This window comes from Chiloscyllium plagiosum, unplaced genomic scaffold, assembly GCF_037043375.1.
Source record: "Chiloscyllium plagiosum isolate Xiang-an unplaced genomic scaffold, Cpla_swu_hap1 HiC_scaffold_24, whole genome shotgun sequence".
Classification (NCBI taxonomy): Eukaryota; Metazoa; Chordata; class Chondrichthyes; order Orectolobiformes; family Hemiscylliidae; genus Chiloscyllium; species Chiloscyllium plagiosum.
The window spans coordinates 55,286,579-55,309,035 of record NW_028270162.1 but is presented as its reverse complement, the minus strand read 5'-3'; the positions used below and the strand labels follow the sequence as shown (position 1 = coordinate 55,309,035).

The window sequence follows — 22,457 nt, the reverse complement described above, 5'->3', positions numbered from 1 at the left end:
TAGAGCCAGGTGAATGTCTGGGTAAGGGGCAGGTGGGTGAGGGGGTGTTGAGGCAGTTGAATGTCTGGGTAAGGGGTAGGTGGGTGAGGGGGTATAGAGCCAGGTGAATGTCTGGGTAAAGGGCAGGTGGATGAGGGGTATAGAGCCAGTTGAATGCCTGGGTAGGGTCAGGTGTGTGAGAGGGTGTAGATACAGGTGAATGACTGGATAGTAGGGGCATGTGGATGAGGGGGTATAGAGCCAGGTGAATGTCTGGGTATGAGGGGCAGGTGGGTGAGGGGGTATAGAGCCAGGTGAATGTCTGGGTAAGGGGCAGGTGGATGAGGGGGTATAGAGCCAGGTGAATGTCTGGGTAAGGGGTAGGTGGGTGAGGGGGTATAGAGCCAGGTGAATGTCTGGGTAAGGGGCAGGTGGGTGAGGGGGTATAGAGTCAGGTGAATGTCTGGGTAAGGGGCAGGTGGGTGAGTTGTTTAGAGGCAGGTGAATGTCTGGGTAGGGGGCAGGTGGGTGAGGGGGTACAGAGCCAGATAAAGGTCTGGGTAAGGGGCAGGAGGGGTATAGAGCCAGGGGAATGCCTGGGTAGGGGGCAGGTGGGTGAGGATATATAGAGCCATTTGAATGTCTGGGTAAAGGGCAGGTGGTTGAGGGGGTATAGGGCCAGGTGAATATCTGGGTAAGGGGCAGGTGGGTGAGGGGGTATAGAGTCAGGTGAATGTCTGGGTAAGGGGCAGGTGGGTGAGGGGGTATAGAGCCAGGTGAATGTCTGGGTAAGGGGCAGGTGGGTGAGGGGGTATAGAGTCAGGTGAATGTCTGGGTAAGGGGCAGGTGGGTGAGGGGGTATAGAGTCAGGTGAATGTCTGGGTAAGGGGCAGGTGGGTGAGGGGGTATAGAGGCGGGTGAATGTCTGGGTAAGGGGCAGGTGGGTGAGGGGGTATAGAGGCGGGTGAATGTCTGGGTAAGGGGCAGGTGGGTGAGGGGGTATAGAGGCGGGTGAATTTCTGGGTAAGGGGCAGGTGGGTGAGGGGGTATAGAGGCGGGTGAATGTCTGGGTAGGTGCTCAGTCCTCCAATATTTCCTGACTAACTATTAAGGTGAGTATGTCAGGAGTTTCTAAGGTCTCCAACACCAGCTCCAAGCTGGAGACATTTTCAGAGGATTTCACATGTTGGATAATTGACCATGTGAAGTTTCGGGCAATTACTGTATAGTCAGCTGCACTGGGGCTTTCAGTACTGAAGACCTGGGTTCCAGAACTTGCTGTATCTCTAGCTGAGTTCTTCCAGTATAGCTACAACACTGGCATCTACCCAACAATGTGAAAAATCGCCCAGGTATGCCCTGGCCAAATTGAAGAGGTTTGGTGATAGTGACTGTCATGACCTCTTCATTTAATTTTCCCACCCTTTCTTTTTCTCTGAAAATCAGCAAGTCCCAAACACCAGCACAGTCTTGTTGCAGTGACTAATGGAGCTGTCTGTATTTATGCCGCCTGATAATGTATTTAGTCCTTCAAGCCCTCATTTTTAAATCTCCATGTTAAATCTGACTTCCAAAAACCAAATCTGTCCTGTTGGTTTATGTCCAAAAATGAAAGCATTGTTCCATTTGGGATTAATTGTGACTTTGTGTAACTGAAGAATAATCATTGAGTTCCAATATTCTGAGATGAAGACCCAATATATTATTAGCCTCTCTTAAAAATTCTCTTTTGTCCCTGTGCACTGTGTTTTAGTGATATGTTGATACAGACTCCTACACCCACGTATATGCATGGATGTATCTTACAGTAGGACAATTCTTGACGGGAGGAAGATTAGTCCTTGATCAGTGCAGGGATGTTGAGCTAATTGTAATGTGCCATTGCTGCCCTCTCTGTCAGCCCTCTGCTATACCTTCAGGTTGCCTGTTTTTAATGACCTTTGTTGCCTAAGTAAGCTGGAGACACCCAAATGCTGTCATGTCTCTTTTCATTTTAAGCTTGTGTATCAGCATATAACACAAATGCAGTCTTTCATTTAAACAATCTCTACAAAAGAAAAGACCATACTGGCTTAAACTAATTCGATCAACACAGTGACAATAATTAAGTAATTAAGAAAATTACACACTTAAAGCCACACAAGTCCTGAGTGATATTTGTAGTTTATTTCAACTTAACAAACTGTGTCCAGTCTACCAGAAAGCCAAATTACCCAGCACAACACTGTCGCATTCATTACACTTGATGTGCACAGAACAGCAACACACTGAGAGATGGGAAATGGGACAGAAGGAACAAGAATGAGAGTGTAAGCATGAGAGGATGAAACAAAGACAAAAAGACACATGGGAAAAACTTGAAAGAGAATTTGGAAAAGGATTGTCCAGAATGACAGGCAGCATTAGAGAGCCTTATTTAAAGAAAAGAAAGCTTTAGAAATTGGTTTAATCAACCAGTTATTGGTAATAAAAGAAAGTTATTATTTTGACAGCTCTGAACAAAGTGGATGGAGAATTCCTGGTGGTCACTGTTTAACAAGGCGAAAGCAGAGCTTCATGACAACTGTATAAGACAGCATTTCAGAGAGAGTGAGGATTGAGAGGAGGAAACCACAACATACCAGCAATGGCAACAGCAAACGAAGACCAGAGCAACAAAGGGCAGAGGCTGGAAGTCTGAAATAATGACTGAAAGTGTTGGGGATGCTCAGCAGATCAAACAGCATCTTTAGGGAGAGGAACAGGATTCATTTTTCAGAACAGTGAGCCTTTGTCACAATGAAGAATTTGCAAAGGTTAATGGGAACCCGACTAAAAAACAACAGGCTGTAATGGACAGGGAATTATTATACGTAGAAGTTATTGTGAACATGATTCAAAATAAAAGAGGGAAAGCAAGGTTAGAAGACGGGGTGTGAGTATATCAGGTCCAAGGTACCCCCAGTGCAGCATGACCACATTTTCACTAATGCACCTAGGGTTTCCAGGTGATGACGTCAATAGCGATCTTGACTGCTCTTCTGACTGCCTCACTGGGGTCCTTCAGTTTGTCCTGTAGGAGCTCCACATGATCCAGCAGGATTTTCCTCCCCTCTGGAGTTTCAGACACTGTTGCGATGGCCTTCATGACATTGAGCCGCACTTTATTTACTGGATCATTCACCAGGAGCAGTAAGGATGGAATGACATTTGCCTTCAGAGCCTCGTATTTCCCTGTGGAAACATAAGAACCCAATCACAGATATTGTCATTCATCATGGTCAGGAAGTGCTCTGAAAAGGCCTTATAGGATCAAAAGCAAACAGAACTAACCCCATAAGAACAACCAGCTGACAATTACATAACATCTAATTTTTGTTTTCAAACTAACACAATAACCTTTAAGGCCCAATAAACCCACCCAGTATTTCTCCAACTTTACCTTCTCATTTATCCCACTCCTTGCTCTCTCCAGAAGCACATTCATTAGTAGTTGTGGTTCTGTTCGCCGAGCTGGGAATTTGTCTTCCAGACGTTTTGTCCCCTGTCTAGGTGACATCCTCAGTGCTTGGGAGCCTCCTGTGAAGCGCTTCTGTGATGTTTCCTCCGGCATTTATAGTGATTTGTATCTGCCGCTTCCGGTTGTCAGTTCCAGCTGTCCGCTGCAGTGGCCGGTATATTGGGTCCAGGTCGATGTGCTTATTGATTGAATCTGTGGATGAGTGCCATGCCTCTAGGAATTCCCTGGCTGTTCTCTGTTTGGCTTGTCCTATAATAGTAGTGTTGTCCCAGTCGAACTCATGTTGCTTGTCATCTGTGTGTGTGGCTACTAAGGATAGCTGGTCATGTCGTTTCGTGGCTAGTTGGTGTTCATGGAAGCGCTTCACAGGAGGCTCCCAAGCACTGAGGATGTCACCTAGACAGGGGACAAAACGTCTGCAATACAAATTCCCAGCTCGGCGAACAGAACCACAACAACGAGCACCCGAGCTACAAATCTTCTCCCAAACTTTGAATTCACTGGTGGTGTTTGACAGCACAAATACAGGACCACACTGTCTAGAAATTGGTGTTAACAGTATTAATGGATCAGCACTTAATGCCATTGGTATCTCATTCCTCCATGTGTTGGCACAGGTATCATGTTTTCATTTTAAATAAGTGAACCCTTCCACAAAAATACCTGACAGGGAATATTCATCAGTAATATTAACACCAGTCATTTCTAAGTTCAAAGCTTAAAATAAAAAAAACTACCATATGTTATGCAACTAATGCTCCAGGGATTTAAGATTGTGGTGTCAATCTTAAAGGTTTACAATATTACCATTTGAATGCAACTTACCAACTTCTCTGTTCACTAGCCCTGATCATTTCTTATCCATGACATACCTGTGCTGCACAGATTAGACAGTATAAAGGACAAAGCAGCCCACTTGATTGGCACCACATCACAAATATCCATTCCCTCTGTTGCCAAAGCTCCAGAGATGCACTGCAGAAACTCACCAAAGATCCTCAGACAGCAGCTTCCAAACCTATAACCACTTCCTTCTAGAAGGACAAGGGCAGCAAATATATGGGAACATCACCAACTGCAAGTTTCCCCTTCAAACCACTCAACATTTCGGCTTGAAATATATCGTTGTTTCTTCAGTGTCACTGGGTCAAAATCCTTCCTTCCTAACAGCATTGTGGGTCTACGTACAGCACATCTGCTGCAGCAGTTAAAGAAGGCAACTCACCACCACTTTCTCATGGGTAGCTGGGCAGAAGCAATAAATGTTCGTCTTGTCAGTGTGACATCCATATCCCACAAGTCAATAAAAAAATTGTCACATGACATTTCAAAAGCAAATAGCTATCAAATGATTCAACCAGTGAATTCACAGGTAAGTCTTGGTGTGGAATTTATAGCTCACTATCTTCTAGTGTAAATGTTCAATTCATAGAAACCACCCAATTTGCACTGAAACCTGACAGATGGGCAATACCAGCCTTTCCTTGGTTGGCAGGGGTCAGATAGAAAATCCAACTCGCTGCATGTGATGTGGAGCAGAATCCTCGCCCCTTTACTATTTTTCAGTCATCGGGCCCATTTGACAGGCCAGCCGTGCTCATCTCTCAGGATGATGTCACATGAAATGGTAAGTTAACAGTCTGCCCCTTGGTGCACTGTCCATTAAAGAATGGCAGGCAGGACATGGAACTAGGAGTCAGACTAGGACTGTCTGTAGGCATGGCTGGCTGGCAAGTCATTGAGAAAGGTGAGGGAAAGAGGGGTTGAAACACAAGGGAACTTCAACATGGAGCTGTTGCTGAAAGGCTTTGGAGTGCTGACTAAAAATGACAGAGCATTGATATGGAGGAGAAAGCCATGGACCAAAATGTTACATTTTGCTCCAGCTGCTTCATAACTCCCTGTAGGTGTCATAGCCAAGAGCATTCAATAGGGGAGGCATTTTAAAATCCTTCAACACAGCCTCTGCTGCAGAAAGCCCACCTCTGATAAAATCTCCCGGAGGCCAAGTTCCTCAAACTAAATTTTCACATCCCCTTTCCTTCAAAGTCGCATCTGTGGGCCACTCAAACCCACAAACTACATCTCCATTGGAGTATGACACAATCCATTGTGCCAGCACCAGACAACATTTCTTTGCATAATGTCCCATGATAATCTGAATTTATTTTAAATGTGGTACAGAGAGAAAAGCCTCAAATGATTAAAGCTGAGCACATCTGCGTATGTAGCTAATGTCAATTTTGCAATGATGTCAGTTTTGATGAGTAACAGCATTAAATTGTCATTGTGCTTGCTCAGGGTTCAGTTCTGATTCCCTGTGGTGAGACACTACATTAACTCAGCTGAAACATGAGGATTAGATAATAGAAATGACACATTAACAGTCTATTTGGCCCAACCAGCCCATGATTCACTTGAAGCTCCTCTCATTGTTCCTCATCTAAACCTATCATTGTCATCCTTTGCTCCTTTCCTCTTCAAATACCATTCTGGCCTTCCCATGAATACTTCAATACAGTTCACTTCAAACACACCTTGTGCTAGAAAACTCCTCATTCTGACAGCTCTGAGAATAAAGAACTTTCTGTTGGATTCATCAACAGATTTCTGGATGGCCATCTTCTATTGTCACTTCTTCTGTGCAATATGGCATTTCTTGGGTGATATTGAGGTGGGTGGGACAAGGTCTTAGTAACCCTGCCACACTTACAATCCCCTGCTTTGTTTGTATGACATGCCTTGGCTGTATGCATTGGAATAAGGTCCATGTGGAGACATTGCATGGCCCTCATTGTCAGAGGCCTCCGTGTCCCACTGTATGGAGGGCCAGCTGCCTTAGCAGGGTGGCTACTGGGACACAAGGGTCACCCTCTGCAGCTGATGACTGAGACAGGGTGTAAATACAATGCATCTCCTGATCCGAAGCTTAATGACTCTTTTCTTCGACCAGAGTCATTAAGGAGCAAATGATAGATCTGCTGGGGATGAGGTTCTGATGCTTGGGGTTAGCTCTGGTGAGGTTTTCAGAAGACACCAGACAGAGTGTACTGCATTATGCTAGCTTGCTGTTTTTGTACAACTTGAGCAGGGCAAACCAAAGACGTGATGGACGCTGAACAGCTGGGAGAGCAGCAGTTGTTTACTGGGGAGGAAGATTCAGACATCAAGCAAGAAGAACATCACCTTCAGCACAGTAGAGTGCTGCAGCATTGGGTGCAACAAACCAGACAAGACTTCACTGAGGGTCGGTTCCCATCGATGTGAGCTAAGCAGTGATCACTCATTGGCTGTACATTTCTTGCTGATCAAAAGGCAAGTCACTGTTCCCTGGGCAAATATAGCTTTTGTTTACTATTTTTTGGATCTCTTTGGCTGTTGCTGAATAAAAATAAATGACTTCAGACATTTACCACATTGAACAATGAGGAGCTGTTATGTTACATGGGGCACCGGGGTAAGACAGAGACATCTGTGAAGAGAAATCAGAGAACTCGCAATTCTGAGAAAGGGTCACCGAACCCGAGTCATTAACTCTGATTTCTCTCCATAGATGCTGCCAGACCTGCTGAGCTTTGCCAGTAACTTCTGTTTGTGTTTCTGATTTACAGCATCCGCAGCTCTTTTACCTGTAATAGGAGTCTGAATATTGCAGTGTTCACATTGATGACAGTTCACAGCATCAAACCTGCCCTGGTTTTGTATTCCAGCATTCACCATGTGTAACTGCACCTCAGTATAAAATTGTTTATTATTAATTAACTCTCCAGACTGTGCAAAAATATAAAATATTCAAGAAGGCAGCATCAACTAGCCTTAATAATTATTCTTGCATGCCGCTGCGACTACCGATTACTGCAGTGCTGTAAATTATTTTGCTTTATATTTTTGCGTGCACTTTCTCTCCTCCCTAAAACTGTCAACTCTTTTCTTAATTTATTCAGCTGGTTCATTCTTAACTCCTTTGTGTGTAATTCCCTGGTGGGTTTTGTGAAATTCTTGGTTTGAAATGACAATGCATGTAGGATAATTATTTCTAATTTCCACCACTTGATCTGCACACAGCAGGGGATCGTGATTTTGTGAGAAAGTGCCATGGTGGTAGTGTCTGTATCTCTGAGTGAGGAGGTCCAGGTTCAAGACCCACCTGCTCCAGAGGTTTGTAATAACATCTCTGAACAGCTTGTTGATAAAGCATGTCAGAGCAAATCAGCAGTTTGTTTTATATCCCACTGCTTTCCACTTCCATTGGAAATGAGCCTGTTTCTATAAGGGATGGAGGGGAATCAACCTACGAAGCCCAGTAACAAGTCAAACATCAACCACAGAAGCTCAAGCTTGGTCTCACAACCTTTGCTTTCTAAGAGAAAGTGAGGACTGCAGATGCTGGAGATTAGAGTCAAGAGTGTAGTGCTGGAAAATCACAGGTCAGGCAGCATCTGAGGAGCAGGAGAATCAATTTTGCAGGCATTAGCCCTTCATCCTGTTTTCACAAGAGATGTGGGCACATTTGTCAGCTTGGATCAGACAGTCCTTTTCAGTTCTTCTGGCCAACTGGTCAGAATTCTAACTGAGACATGGGCGTAGGATTGGGTGTGCACAGTCATTAAATTTCCACCAAATGATGGTAACTCAAGATGAATCCTTTCCCTCCAGTTTTTAACCTGTCCTTTCAGAGTCGCTCAGAATACTCAGTGCTGGTCTGTGTTTTAATACTTTGGGCTGATTCATTGTGCCTCTCACTCAGGCATTCTGACTTTAATAGAGAGGTTTCTAAAGTGGTGGGAAGTTTGTCAGGGTCAACAAGCTACAGTGAAGAATCCTTGCTCTATGGTAGTTCCAAGCTGTAAACTACAGAGGTGCCTCCCTGTCAAAATGGACAGTGTTTTCAGACCTACTGACAATGTGGCTTCACTGCTGTAAGGTTGATGCCAATTTATGCTTTTCCATCACTTTGATGTTCTTCACTTTGCTCTGTATTTCCCCACTACCAGCTTTCACTGTAGAATGGGAGCAGTCTCTGCAGAGCATGCTTCTGAGAAACAAGTGGCCCAGCAGCAGCACTGTATTCAGGCACAGGATCAGCTTCCTCGATGTGGCAAAGCCTCAGGAAACTCATGCAGCTAAATGCTGACATCTGCAGTACATCAGCACAAGGCTTTCTTACAAGTGGGTCAGGTGGCCAAGCGTTGGCAGTCACCGAAAGGCTGAATCTCTACACCTGCAGCACACTCCAGGAAATGCCAGTGACATTGACAGAACTTCACACTCTGTGGCTCTCAAATGGCTGATGTCCTGCTGCCACTTGAAAGGATTTCACTCCATTAATGTTCAGCTGGTACATGACCACCGGAAGGCTTTGACACATGCCGGTGCAAGGTACCAGGCAGCAACGCTGTTGCCTTTGTTAGGAAGTTGAAGGCGTGTACTGTACCTATAAGAGAGAGTGAATGCTGTTCCAAACTGAGAGGTTACAAACACCTGTGTATATGACTAGGCGGCAGTCCCACAGTGTACTAGAAAATTGAAAACATGTAACATTTGGCTGTGAAATGGATACCAGAGTTTTGATTGCTTTTTTGACAATTAAAATTTAACCAATCAGTTTAAATTATGTCCCAGGATACTCAAACACAATCAAGCTTGAATTTATTGTTTTGTCAACATCGAACCAATGACACGATCAGATGTTGAGGGGTCTATAATGTGGACATTTTGAAAATTGGTCAGACATCAACTGCTGTCAAGACAGAAATACACGGAGAGTGCTCTCCAAGAAATTTGGAAACACTCTCTATCAAATGTAACATTTTCACAGTAAAAAGAAAGAAGACGACCCAGGGAGATCCTCAGTTAGAAGAAGAAAGACATAGAAGACGACAATGGCTGTGTGGTTTTGAAATTAAGTTGATGTAATTCTAATAAGTATCTTATTGGAACAGCATATTGTTATAGAGTTGGAGGCAGATAGTAAGCAGTTAAAAGAAAGGGGGTGGCTTAGAATTGTGAATGGTTGTTTAATGTTCACTCTTAAAGAATAAATTGATGTTATTTTCTTTAAATAGTGGAATTTTGGAGTTCTCTGTCACTCATATTTTAAGAGATTATGAGGTGAGGCAAGCTTTTCTGGGTGTTTGGTTTAATTAACAGAAGGGTTCACCACCGTGTCGTAACACCTTTGTTTTGAACCAGTCACATCTCCCACAGGCACAGGCGCTGCAGGCAGAGGCACTGTTGAAGAGGAGTTTGTAGATCTCATCCATGCTAACTTTCTTGAACAGCATTTTACCAAACTCACAAGAGAACGTGCAATCTTCGATCTGGTCTTTGTAATGAGACAGGTAAAATTAACAATCTCATATTTAAGGATCCTCTCAGAAAGAGCATGATCGAATTTTGGATATAAATGGACGGTGAAATAGTATCATCTAAAACCAGTGCTTTATACTTAAATAACGGAGATTATAATGGGATGAGGAAAGAGTTAGTTAAATTAGACTGGGGAACACAAGTTATATAGTGGAATAGTTGAGGAAGAGTGGAGGACTTTCAAAGAGGTTTTTCACAGTGCTCAAGGAAAGTATATTCTGGTTAAAAGAGAATAGCAAGGGTAGGAAGAGCCAGCCTTGGATAACCAAGGAAGGCATCCAATTAAAAGCTCAGGCTTACAAAGTAGCCAAGAGTAATGGGAAACAGGAAGATTGGGAAAACTTTAAAAAGCAACAAAGAACCACAAAGCAAGCAATAAAGAAAGAAAGATAGATTATGAATACAGACTAGCGCAGAATACAAAAACAGGTAGGAAAAGGTTTTATAACTATATAAAAAGGGAAAGGGTGGATAAAGTGGAAGTAGATCCCTTGCAAGATGAGAAAGGAGAATTAATACTGGATAATTCCGAAATGGCCGAGGCTTAGAATAACTGGATTTACTGGAGTTCTTTGAGGATGTAACAAGCGCAGTGGATGGAGGGAAACAGGTGAATGTTGTACATTGGATTTCCAGAAGGCATTCGATAAGGTGCCACATAAAAGACTCATCCATAGGATTAGAATGTATCGAGTTGCTGAGAACATACTAGCATGGATAGAGGACTGGTTAACCAATAGAAAGCAGAGAGTTGGGATAAATGGATGTTTCTCTGGTTGGAGATCAGTGGTGAGCGGGGTGCTGCAGGGGTCGGTGTTGGGCCCACAACTGTTTATGATATATATAAATGATTTGGAAGAGGAGACTGAGTGTAATGTATTCAAGTTTGCTGATGACACTAAATTGAGTGGAAACTGTGCAGAGGATGTGGAGAGTCTGCAGAGAGATTTAGATAGGTTAGGTGAGTGGGTAAGAATCTGGCAGATGGAGTACAATGTTGGTAAATGTGAGGTTATCCACTTTGGAAGTAAAAATAGTAGGTCAGAGTATTATTTAACTGGTGAAAGATTGCAGTATGCTGTTATACAGAGGGAATAATGATGGAATAAAAGTGAACATTAGCAAATAGGAGAATGATATACCGGGAGTGGATGTTTGCCTACAGGAGAATGATGTAGAGGGGGAAGGGGGCTGAGAGATAAATGGGGTGTGAGGGGTAGGGCTGGGGGTAAAGGATGTGAGATGGCAATAGGTGGATGCAGATCGGAGGTGATTGTGATAGTCGGTGGGGAAGGTGCAGCTGATAGGTGGGAAGGAAGATGAACAAATAGGACAGGTGAAGTGGGCAGTGCCAAGTTGGAGGGTTGGATCTAGGATGAGGTGAGGGCTGGTGAGATTTGGAAACTGGTGAAGTCCAATGTTGAGGCCGTGTGGTTGAAGGGTCCCAAGGCGGAAGCTGAGGTGTTCTTCCTCCAGTTGGTGGATGGCTTTGACTTGGTGGTGGAGGAAGCCCAGGATTTTCATATTCTCAGGGGAGTGGGAGGGGGAGTTGAAGTGGTTGGCCACAGGTTGGTGGGGTTCTTTGGTGTGTGCAGACCAGACATGTTCCCTGAACCACTCCACGGATTGGCGCCCAGTTTCCCTGATGTACAGGAGACCATATCGAGACCCAACGGATGCAGTAAATGAGGTGAATGGATGCGCAGGAAAATCTCTGCTGGATTTGAAGTGATCCTTTGGGGCCTTGGATGGAGGTGAGGGAGGAGGTGTGGATGCAGGTTTTGTACCTCATGCGGCTTGCAAGGGAAGGTGCTGGGTGTAGCGAGTGGGTTAGTTGGTGGAGGGGGAGGCATGGACCTAACGAGTTTCCACCATCCTCATTGACCTCTCACAATCACCTCCCATCTGCATCACCATTCCACTTACCTTCCTCCCCTGCCCCACCCACACCCCTTTTTATCTCTCAGCCCCCTTCCCCCTCCACATCATTCTCCCGTAGGCTAACATCCACTTCCATTGTATCATTCTCCTATTTGCTAATGTTCACTCTCATTATATCACTACTCTGTCGACTAATGTACTCATTAGAGTTTACAAGAATGAGAGGAAACTATTGAAACATATAAGATTTTTCGGGTTGACAAGGTAGGTTTGGAAAAGCTGATTCCCCTTGTAGGACAAGCTCGGACTAGAGGGCACAATCTCAGAGTAAAAGGGTCATCCATTTAAGACAGAGATGAGAAGGAATGTCTTCTCTCATGGGGTTGTGAATCTGTGGAACTCTTTACCACAGCTGGCTGCTGAGCCTGGGTCATTTTGAATGTTCAAGGCTGAAACGGACAGATTTGTAATCAGTAAGGGAATCAAGGGGAAAAAGGCAGGAAAGTGGAGTTGAGGATTAGCAGATTACCATGATCTCATTGAATGGCAGGGCAGACTTGGAGGGCTGAATGGCTTATCTTTGCTCCCACATTACCATGGTAACATTCTCTCCTGTTATAACATTCACCAAAAGTCTAATAGCCACTCATGAGGTAACAGCAACTGGATAATAGAAAGTTGAAATAAAATGTCCGGGTTCATATACATTCTACATAATCACAGAGTGATAGAGATTTACAGCATGGAAACAAACTCTTTGGTCCAACTTGTCCATGCTGACCAGATATCCTAAATTAATCTAGTCCCATTTGCCAGCATTTGGCCCAGATCCCTCTAAATCCTCCTTAAAATGCTGTAATTGTACCAGGCTCCACCACTTCCTCTGGCAGCTCATTCCACACACACACACACCACCCGCTGCGTGAAATAGTTGCCCTTTAGGTCGCTTTTAAATCTTTTCCTTCACCTTACAACCATGTTCTCTAGTTTTGGATTGCCCTACCCTGGGGAAAAGACCTTGTCTATTTACCTTACCAAACCTCTCATGATTTTATAAAGATCAGCCCTCAGTCCCTGACACTACAGGGAAAACACCCCCAGCCGATTCAGCCTCCCCCTGTAGCTCAAATTCTCCAAACTGGGCACCATGCTTTGTAAATCTTTTCTGAACCCTTTCAAGTTTCACAACATCCTTTCACAGCAGGGAGACCAGAACTGCACACAATATTCACCCCGTGCAACTCAAAAAGCCGTTCTTTCTCTTTTCCTATGAATACGATGTGGTGCTACCCCCGAGAGTCAGCACAGGTAAATGCAGGCTGCTTCTTCCCGTGCCCTGACAGCTGACATGCCCTTGGTGGGTGTTCTCTGGGTTTAATGAACCAGACTGCCTCACCTACATTTGAGCAACGACAGATTCAGTCATCGGAGCAGAAAACAGCAACTGAGGCTCTGAATGGTGGAGCCATGGAATGAGAAAGGCCAGTGCTTGGACATAATTCCTATTTCTGCATCCCTTTTCTTCATCTTGCCTCTCTTGCTTTTCAAAATTATTTCATGGAATGTGGGAGTCACTGGCAAGGCTAGTATTTACTGCCTATCCTGAATTATTCCCTTGAACTGTGGATGTGCTGGCCCATTTCAGAGGATAGTTAGAAGTCAACCATGTTGCTGTGGGTCTGGAGACATGTGGCCAGAGCAGGCAAGGACTGCAGTTTCCTTCCCAAAAGGGCATTTGTGAAACAGATGAGTTTGTACAATAATCAACGATAGTTTCAGGGTCACCGTCACTGAGTCTAGCTTTCAATTCCAAACTTTTTGTACTTATTGAATTTTTCAATTCCATCAACTACCATGAGGGAAGCATTAGCTTTTATCTCTGGATTACTGTCCAGTGACAGTGCCCCTATACTATCATCTCCTTGTTACCCAAGAGCTTGTGAGCATTTTGCTGCTCTTCAGTGAAACGCTGAATGGCCAGGGTGAGGTTTGTCTCCATTATCTTTAGTAAAATGTACACTAAGTGTACATTGGTCAAGACAACTGTGTTTGATTCTGCACAGAAATGTCCACCTCCATGGAAAGAGTGACCATCAGAGCAAAGGCCTGAGCCAATCATGGCACTCATGTTTGCAATGGAGCCCATTGATCTTTGGGGTGGCATGGTGACTCAGTGGTTAGCACTGCTGCCTCACAGCACCAGGGACCCAGATTTGATTCCAGCCTTGGGCGACTGTCTGTGTGGAGTTTGCATATTCTCCCCGTGTCTGCATGGGTTTCCTCCCACAATCCAAACATGTGCAGGTTAGCTGAATTAGCCATGCTAATTAGGTGCATTAGTCAGAGGGGAAATGGGTCTAGGTGGGTTACCCTTCGGAGGGTCAGTGTGGACTTGTTGGGTCAAAGGGCCTGTTTCCATGTTGTAGGGAATCTAATCTAATCTTTCTCTTTGGGAGCACTAGATAACATAGGCTTTACACTAAATGCGAAATGCCAATTCCTAGGACATCACAGTAGATCCAAGATATGGGCCATCAGTAATATTCCAGGACTGAAATCTGTAAATTATATACGGAAACTCTTAGGCAAATAAGAAAATTTGTCCGCAACTTAAACAGTCTGGTGTGATGCATAAGGGAACTTTTGAAGAATGGACAGCAATGGATTGGAGTCAGAAACAGACTGTAGCTTTCAAAAAGATTAAAGAGAGCAACTTTCTTACTGATGTGTCAACACATTATAACCCAGACTTATTCACCATAGTGGCATCAAGGCACTATCTACAGGATCAGAGCAATCCTGTTAAAGTGCAAACTGATGGAAGAAGTAAATCTGCATATTTTACGTTGAGAGCTTTGATTGAGACCGAACACAGCTATGCAACCGTAGAGAAGAAGGTGTCAGCAGTTACATGGGGATGTGGCAGGTTTATAGATTACCTCATGGGACTGACAATCCAGGGTCATGATGGACCATAACCTCTTGGCACCGTTACTGTAAACACAAGAAAACTCCAGAAAGCCTCTACACAAAGATTCAGGCTTGGAATGATGAGATACTTTATCAGAGTTCATATTCCAGGCAAAGCACAAGTAATGGCAGATACACTCTCAAGAACAGCAGTAGTACAGAACAAAAGGTGAAGACAACATTCCTCAGTGAGGTGAAAGAAAATCCACACGTATTCTGGACCATTATCTTGGTAGAACGAGGGTTTGAAACAGATCTTAAACTCAACAGAAGCAGCTGTTTCGATATTGGCAGACTGCTTGCCGTGGCTGAACTCTGCACCAATGAGATCATGGCAAATAAAATTCCAAGGTAGATCTAATACAGATGTACACAGATATACAAACGTATGGACAAATCACAACAGAAGAGATCTTATTGTTGTACAAGAAGGAGAGTTATTCTATTCGAAGTTCTTGAGAAGATTTGTAGCTCAGGTTGTGGATAGCGTTGTTGGCTTGCTCACTGAGCTGGTAAGTTTGTTTGCAGATGTTTCATCACCATACTAGGTAACACTGATGATATTACCTAGCACGGTGACAAAATGTCTGCAAACAAACTTACCAGCTTAGCAAGTGAGTCAACAACCTCAGTTTTATTCTATGATATTTGCAAGCATTTCACTGGCAGCTGAGGGAAAACGGCGAGAATTTTGTGCAGCTCAAAAATCTGATACTTTAGAGACAGTTATTGAGCATTACCTTCAAGTCAGAGTGGTTCCTAATTCCGTTACCCAGTGTCTAGGAGACCCCCATCTCTCCATCATCAATAGCTATGCAGTCAAACCGCTCTCCTCCTTCTCCACCTCACTAGGGGTCACTAGACGGTCAATTCCAAAGGGGTCAGTGCTTCGCCCACAATGGCCACCCTTCACATGTGATTCTAGGCCATGTGATTGAGGTCTTGGGAGATCACAGCTCAGCACAGTTTTGGCGAACCCATTGTCAGCTTGGTGCGCACACTTAATTAAGGACACAAAGATCTTTCATAGTTCCTTCAATGTTGATCCTCACTGAAACATGATAACTTAGAGTACAAACCAAACTTAGACTTTGGGACCATTGTGGTCTCTATTACTGCGTAAAACAGGCCTTTGACATCCAGCTATATAAAGCTGATGGAGCCTTGTTATTACATTCGGATCAATCAGAAGTAAATTTGACAGAAATATAAAGGCATGTAAACATGGGAAGAAACAGGAACCTTCATTCTGTTGTACACTGCCTAGGAAACTGTAGCTAGAAATAACACAATTATTAGTCTCTGAGTCCCTTGGCTGCGTCATTCACCCAGGCAAATTGTATTTTATTATTTGTAAATTTCAGTCCAAATAGAACTGAGGGTCTCAGTGAAATATTTCATCTTTTTTTCTGCTTTCTGTACATAGCCTTTAATTAGAGCATCTCATGATAATTTGTATCTCCTGTGGTTTATTGCTTCTTCCTTCTTGTATAAATGTATCAAGTATTCAAACTCTTTGACCTGAAGTCAGTCATTCATCCAGGCATGACTTTGAGGGCAGGAAGAGTATATTGATGGTCCCAAAGTTTGGTTTGTACTCTCAGAAGAATTCAGTATTTTTCTGGAGTAATTAGATGTAAACAGTGAGGTCTGCCAGCTATTGATCATAACGCAGAATGTCAGAGGAGGCTGACTATTGGTTGAGCAGAGTGTAGGGCTCCTTTACTTCATTACATCATACTGCATGTGTGTATAACTCTGTTCACTTCCGTTCACAGAATCACTGAATTATTACATTATAGAATGAGCACATGCAGCCCATCATGTCCGCACTCTCTCACTATAGGAGCAATTTACATCGTGCCATTGCCCCAATGTCTCCCTGCAAACCTTCTCAGCCCTCTTTTCGATAATACTCCAATTCCCTCAATCGATCCTGCTCCACCACAATCTCAAGTGATCCTACCCATTAACTGTATTGAACCATTCTCACTTGTGCCACCTTTGCTTCTTTTGCCAATGATTTTAAATCTGTGCCCTTGCATTCTAGATCCTTCCACCAATGGGAACAGTTTCTCGCTGTCTACTCCTTTGATCATACTAATGGAATCTCTGAGAAAAGGGAGAAAGAGTTGGCTGGAGATATTGTGGGGTGATTAGGCCCCAGCTCTGATCTTCCATGTACCTCTCCTATTGAAATAACGTCCTGAACAAGGTGAGGAGGAACATTACATGTTTCCAAAGCAATACACTACTCCCCGGTGCAAACCGGAATCTTGGTTTAAAAAAACAATGCCTGTCATCAATGAACATAATTCGGATTGTGTGCTACTGGATAACGCCGACAACTGGTACTTATGTAGTTCCTTTAAAAAGGAATGAAAGACTTGCATTTATATAGCCCTTTTCACCTACACCGCCTGATGTCTCACAGTGGTCACAGCCAATGATGTGCTTCTTTGGAGTGCAGTCATGACTGTAATGTAATAAAAGTGGCAGTGAGTTTGTGCTCAGCAACTCCCACAAACAGCAATGAAATAATGATGAGATAATCTGTTTCACTGTTGTAATGTTGATTGAAGAAGAAATATTGGCTCCTCTTCAAAATAAAGAATTCACCCAAACAACCATGTACTGTATACCATTTGTCATAGATATGAATTTGTTGTTTGACATGATATCTTCAGTATCTGAGTTGATCTTCTGTTTGTTAGGTGGTTGATGACATGCAGCTCGGATATCTCATCTATTTCTTCATAGGACTTGACTATTAGTCATTACAATGTCAAATGACTGAGGCTGGACACAATGAGAAAGCATCTTTCTATAAACTCATGTATTTGTCCAGGAGTCTCAAACCTGTACAGTTCATCATGGTTGTGGTTGGAATAACTGTCTGCATATTCTTTCATCATACTCTTTGGTCATGCTCTTTGATCATGGTCTTGTAAAATTTTCTTCCTTCCCTCCACCAATGTATCATGCAAATTTGGTTGGATGGTAGGAGTGTGGAATGTAGGAATTATGTTCAAAGTTTGTGGGAAGATTTGTAGCTCGGGTGCTCGTTATTGTGGTTCTGTTCGCCGAGCTGGAAGTTTTTGTTGCAAACTTTTCGTCCCCTGGCTAGGCGACATCATCAGTGCTTGGGAGCCTCCTGCGAAGCGCTTCTTTGATGTTTCCTCCGGTGTTTATAGCGGTCTGTCCCTGCCGCTTCCGGTTGTCAGTTCCAGCTGTCCGCTGTAGTGGTTGGTATATTGGGTCCAGGTCGATGTGTTTGTTGATGGAGTTTGTGGATGAATGCCATGCCTCTAGGAATTCCCTGGCTGTTCTCTGTCTGACTTGCTCTATGATAGTAGTGTTGTCCCAGTCGAATTCATGTTGCTTGTTGTCTGCGTGTGTGGCTACTAAGGATAGCTGGTCGTGTCGTTTAATGGCTAGTTGATGTTCATGTATGCGGATTGTTAGCTGTCTTCCTGTTTGTCCTATATAGTGTTTTGTGCAGTCCTTGCATGGTATTTTGTACACTACATTAGTTTTGCTCATGTTGGGTATCAGGTCCTTCGTTCTGGTGAGTTGTTGTCTGAGCGTGGCTGTTGGTTTGTGTGCCGTTATGAGTCCTAGGGGTCGCAGTAGTCTGGCAGTCAGTTCCGAGATGCTCCTGATGTATGGTAGTGTGGCTAGTCCTTTTGGTTGTGGTATGTCCTCGTTCTGTGGTCTTTCTCTTAGGCATCTGTTGATGAAGTTGCGCGGGTATCCGTTTTTGGCGAATACCTTGTATAGGTGTTCCTCTTCTTCTTTTTGCAGTTCTGGTGTACTGCAGTGTGTTGTGGCCCTTCTGAATAGTGTCCTGATGCAGCTTTGTTTGTGTGTGTTGGGGTGGTTACTTTCATAGTTTAGGACTTGGTCTGTGTGTGTGGCTTTCCTGTATACCCTTGTAGTGAATTCTCCGTTTGGTGTTCTCTGTACCATCATGTCTAGGAATGGGAGTTGGCTATCCTTTTCTTCTTCTCTCGTGAATCGGATTCCTGTGAGTGTGGCTTTGATGATCCGGTGTGTTTTTTCTATTTCCGTGTTTTTAATGATTACAAACGTGTCATCGACATATCTGACCCAGAGTTTGGATTGAATTTGTGGTAGGACTGTTTGTTCTAACCTTTGCATAACTGCCTCTGCTATGAGTCCCGAGATTGGTGATCCCATGGGTGTTCCGTTGATTTGTTCGTATATCTGATTGTTGAATGTGAAGTGTGTTGTGAGGAAATAGAAAAAACACACCAGATCATCAACGCCACACTCACAGGAATCCGATTCACGAGAGAAGAAGAAAAGGATAGCCAACTCCCATTCCTAGACGTGATGGGACAGAGAACACCAAACGGAGAATTCACTACAAGGGTATACAGGAAAGCCACACACACAGACCAAGTCCTAAACTATGAAAGTAACCACCCCAACACACACAAACAAAGCTGCATCAGGACACTATTCAGAAGGGCCACAACACACTGCAGTACACCAGAACTGCAAAAAGAAGAAGAGGAACACCTATACAAGGTATTCGCCAAAAACGGATACCCGCGCAACTTCATCAACAGATGCCTAAGAGAAAGACCACAAAACGAGGACATACCACAACCAAAAGGACTAGCCACACTACCATACATCAGGAGCATCTCGGAACTGACAGCCAGACTACTGGGACCCCTAGGACTCATAACGGCACACAAACCAACAGCCACGCTCAGACAACAACTCACCAGAACGAAGGACCCGATACCCAGCATGAGCAAAACTAATGTAGTGTACAAAATACCATGCAAGGACTGCACAAAACACTATATAGGACAAACAGGAAGACAGCTAACAATCCGCATACATGAACATCAACTAGCCATTAAACGACACGACCAGCTATCCTTAGTAGCCACACACGCAGACAACAAGCAACATGAATTCGACTGGGACAACACTACTATCATAGAGCAAGTCAGACAGAGAACAGCCAGGGAATTCCTAGAGGCATGGCATTCATCCACAAACTCCATCAACAAACACATCGACCTGGACCCAATATACCAACCACTACAGCGGACAGCTGGAACTGACAACCGGAAGCGGCAGGGACAGACCACTATAAACACCGGAGGAAACATCAAAGAAGCGCTTCGCAGGAGGCTCCCAAGCACTGATGATGTCGCCTAGCCAGGGGACGAAACGTTTGCAACAAAAACTTCCAGCTCGGCGAACAGAACCACAGTAAGAACTATGTAAATCTATCTCCCAAACATGAGGGCTTGCCAGTGAGGGTAAATCCTTATATTCCTATCCAAAAACTTTGGCAAGTCGCAAAGCACTTGAACCAGATAGCTTGAAGTTTATTTACAACACCATTTTACAAGGTTACAATATCACAGATGTACAGACTTTGTCTGGGTTCTGTGCCTACTGACATTAATGTACATTACGCAGACTTGACTAACTACACTCAGTCAAGTGTAGTCCCCATTATAGAGAGAGCAACAAGTGGCAGAGCAATACCTTTACATTGAAATGTCACATAACAACATGTCGTGTAACTGTCTTAAAGGTCTATCTGGTCTGGAATCTATGCCACAATACAAGACAAGAGGTTTAAAGATAGTATGCCAGAACTTAGGCAGTTGCAGGTACAACCATCACTAGTGGAGAAGTTCAAATCATGGGATGCTGAAAAAGATAATATCTTGGAGGGGTATAGGCTAGAGGAGATTAGAGAGATAGGGAGGGATGAGGCCTTAGAGAGATTTGAAAACAAGCAGCGTGAGGTTGAAGTTTTGTTTGTCATAGCGACAATGTATGCAAGTCACTATTAGAATGATGGGTAAAATGGGACTTAGTATAAGTAAGGGCATGGGTAGCAAACTTGAAACAACTTCAAGTCGCTGGAGGGATGTATGTGGGACGTGAGTCAGGAGTGTGTAGGAATAATCGAAGAGTAAAGAAATTAGGGTTTCAGCAGAAGGTGGGTTAAGACAGGGCTGGAGTCTGGCAATATTACAGAGGTGGAAGTTCATATCTGAGTCAGTAAAGGCCCCAAGATAATAAACAGTCTGGTTCAGACTGTTAGGGAGAGAAATGGAGTCAGAGTTAGGAAATAGAGTTTGTAGTGGGAATCAAAGACAATGTCTTTGACAGACCTGATATTTAACTGGATGAAATTTCTGCTCCACTAGGGAAAGATATGCTGGAATTTTAATTATAAATTCCATTGACGTTGTGAACTAGTCCTCTCCATGGTGTTAAATCTCACCACTTTAACTTAACATGTACTTTAATTCAGCCGAACAAATCATTTTAATTTTATGACCTTACATAATGGACTTGAACAATTAGCAAAATCTTTCGAGATGGAAACAACATTTTCTTGTTTAAGTAGGATGATAAAAAGTGCAATGCAATGGCTTTAATGTGGGACTGAGCTGGAATAGTCAATGCAATGCAACAAATGAACCAAATGTGCAACAGATCAAATAAAAAACCCAAAGAGGAAGATGAATATCAACCAGGAGCAGGAAGTGGTCAGCACTGATGGAATGTGCCAGGATGTTTTATTTTAACCATTCATGGGATGTAAGCATCACTGGCTAGGTCACCATGTATCGTCCATCTTAATTGCCCTTCAAAAGGTGATTGTGAGCTGTGTTCTTGAACTGCTGCAGTCCTTGGGCCATTGGGCCCAAGGTACTGTTTGGAATGGAGTAAACTATAGTCCTGTGTTGCTGCTTCACCAGATTGACACTTCATTTTCAACTAATATGTCTGGCATGTGCTCCTAAACTCTTCATTGAACCAAGTATGGTCCCTGGCTCATGATAATGGTAGTTTGGCTGATATGTTGCATGACGAGATTACAGAATCTAGTTGAGTGTCTAATGTGGCTGATGGGCCAGAGCACCTCATGGATGCCCAGTTGCTTGAACAGTTTAAAATCGATCCCGTTTGCGAAATTGGAACATCATCCTGACAAGGACTGTGCGGTGATCACTCCTCCCAATACTATCAGCAGACCCAGTCTAACAGCTGTGTGTTTTAGTAATCAGCAGCTCAGTCAGTCAAACTGTTAATAAGTCATTCTTGGTGATGAACACTGAAGTCCCCCATCCAGATTACACTGTACCCTAGCCACCTTCAGCCTTCCTTGAAATGGCAGTCAACTTGGAGGAGCAACTGATTCATCAGCTGAGGGAGGATAGTCCATGGTATCCAGCAGGAGGTTTCCTCTGTTTGACTTAAAGCCATGAGACTTTGCGATCCAAAGTCAATGTTGAGGACTCTCAGAGCAACTCCTGCCCAAACTGTACACCATTATGCAGTCACCTCTGATGGGTATGTTCTGCTGGTGGACCAGCAGCTATCCAGGAAGGATGATGATATAGTCTGGGACATGGTAAAGTTTGATTCTGTGAGTATAATTAAATCAGCCTAATGTTTGATTTGTCTATGAGTTGGCTCTCCCACATTTGGCACAAGCCCTCATTGGTAAGAAGGAGGACTTTGGAGGGTTGACAGGCTTTAGTTTGCTGTTGCTATTTTTAGTGCCTATGTCGATGCCAGTGGCTTGTCGAGTTTAATTCCTTGCTTTAGGCTTTGTCATCATTTCTGATACGACTTGGTTGCAGGTGGCTCGCTGGGCCATTCAAGTTAAAGATCAACACAATTGGTAACCATCTTGATGGATCATTACCATCAAGCAAGGGGATTGAGCCTGGTTTAATGAAAA

At 43.7% G+C, this 22,457-nt stretch overlaps 1 protein-coding gene across 1 annotated transcript in view; it reads right to left on the bottom strand.

The window, feature by feature from the left end:
• Nucleotides 1-2,123: 2,123 nt before the first annotated feature.
• LOC122562839 (radial spoke head 14 homolog) overlaps nucleotides 2,124-22,457 on the bottom strand; it is a 707,211-nt gene continuing 686,877 nt past the window's right edge. Inside the window, exon 6 of the mRNA XM_043716094.2 lies at nucleotides 2,124-3,192. Within this exon, the coding sequence (XP_043572029.2) occupies nucleotides 2,954-3,192 (239 nt within the window). The 3' untranslated portion in view covers nucleotides 2,124-2,953. The remainder of the gene's footprint in view (nucleotides 3,193-22,457) is intronic.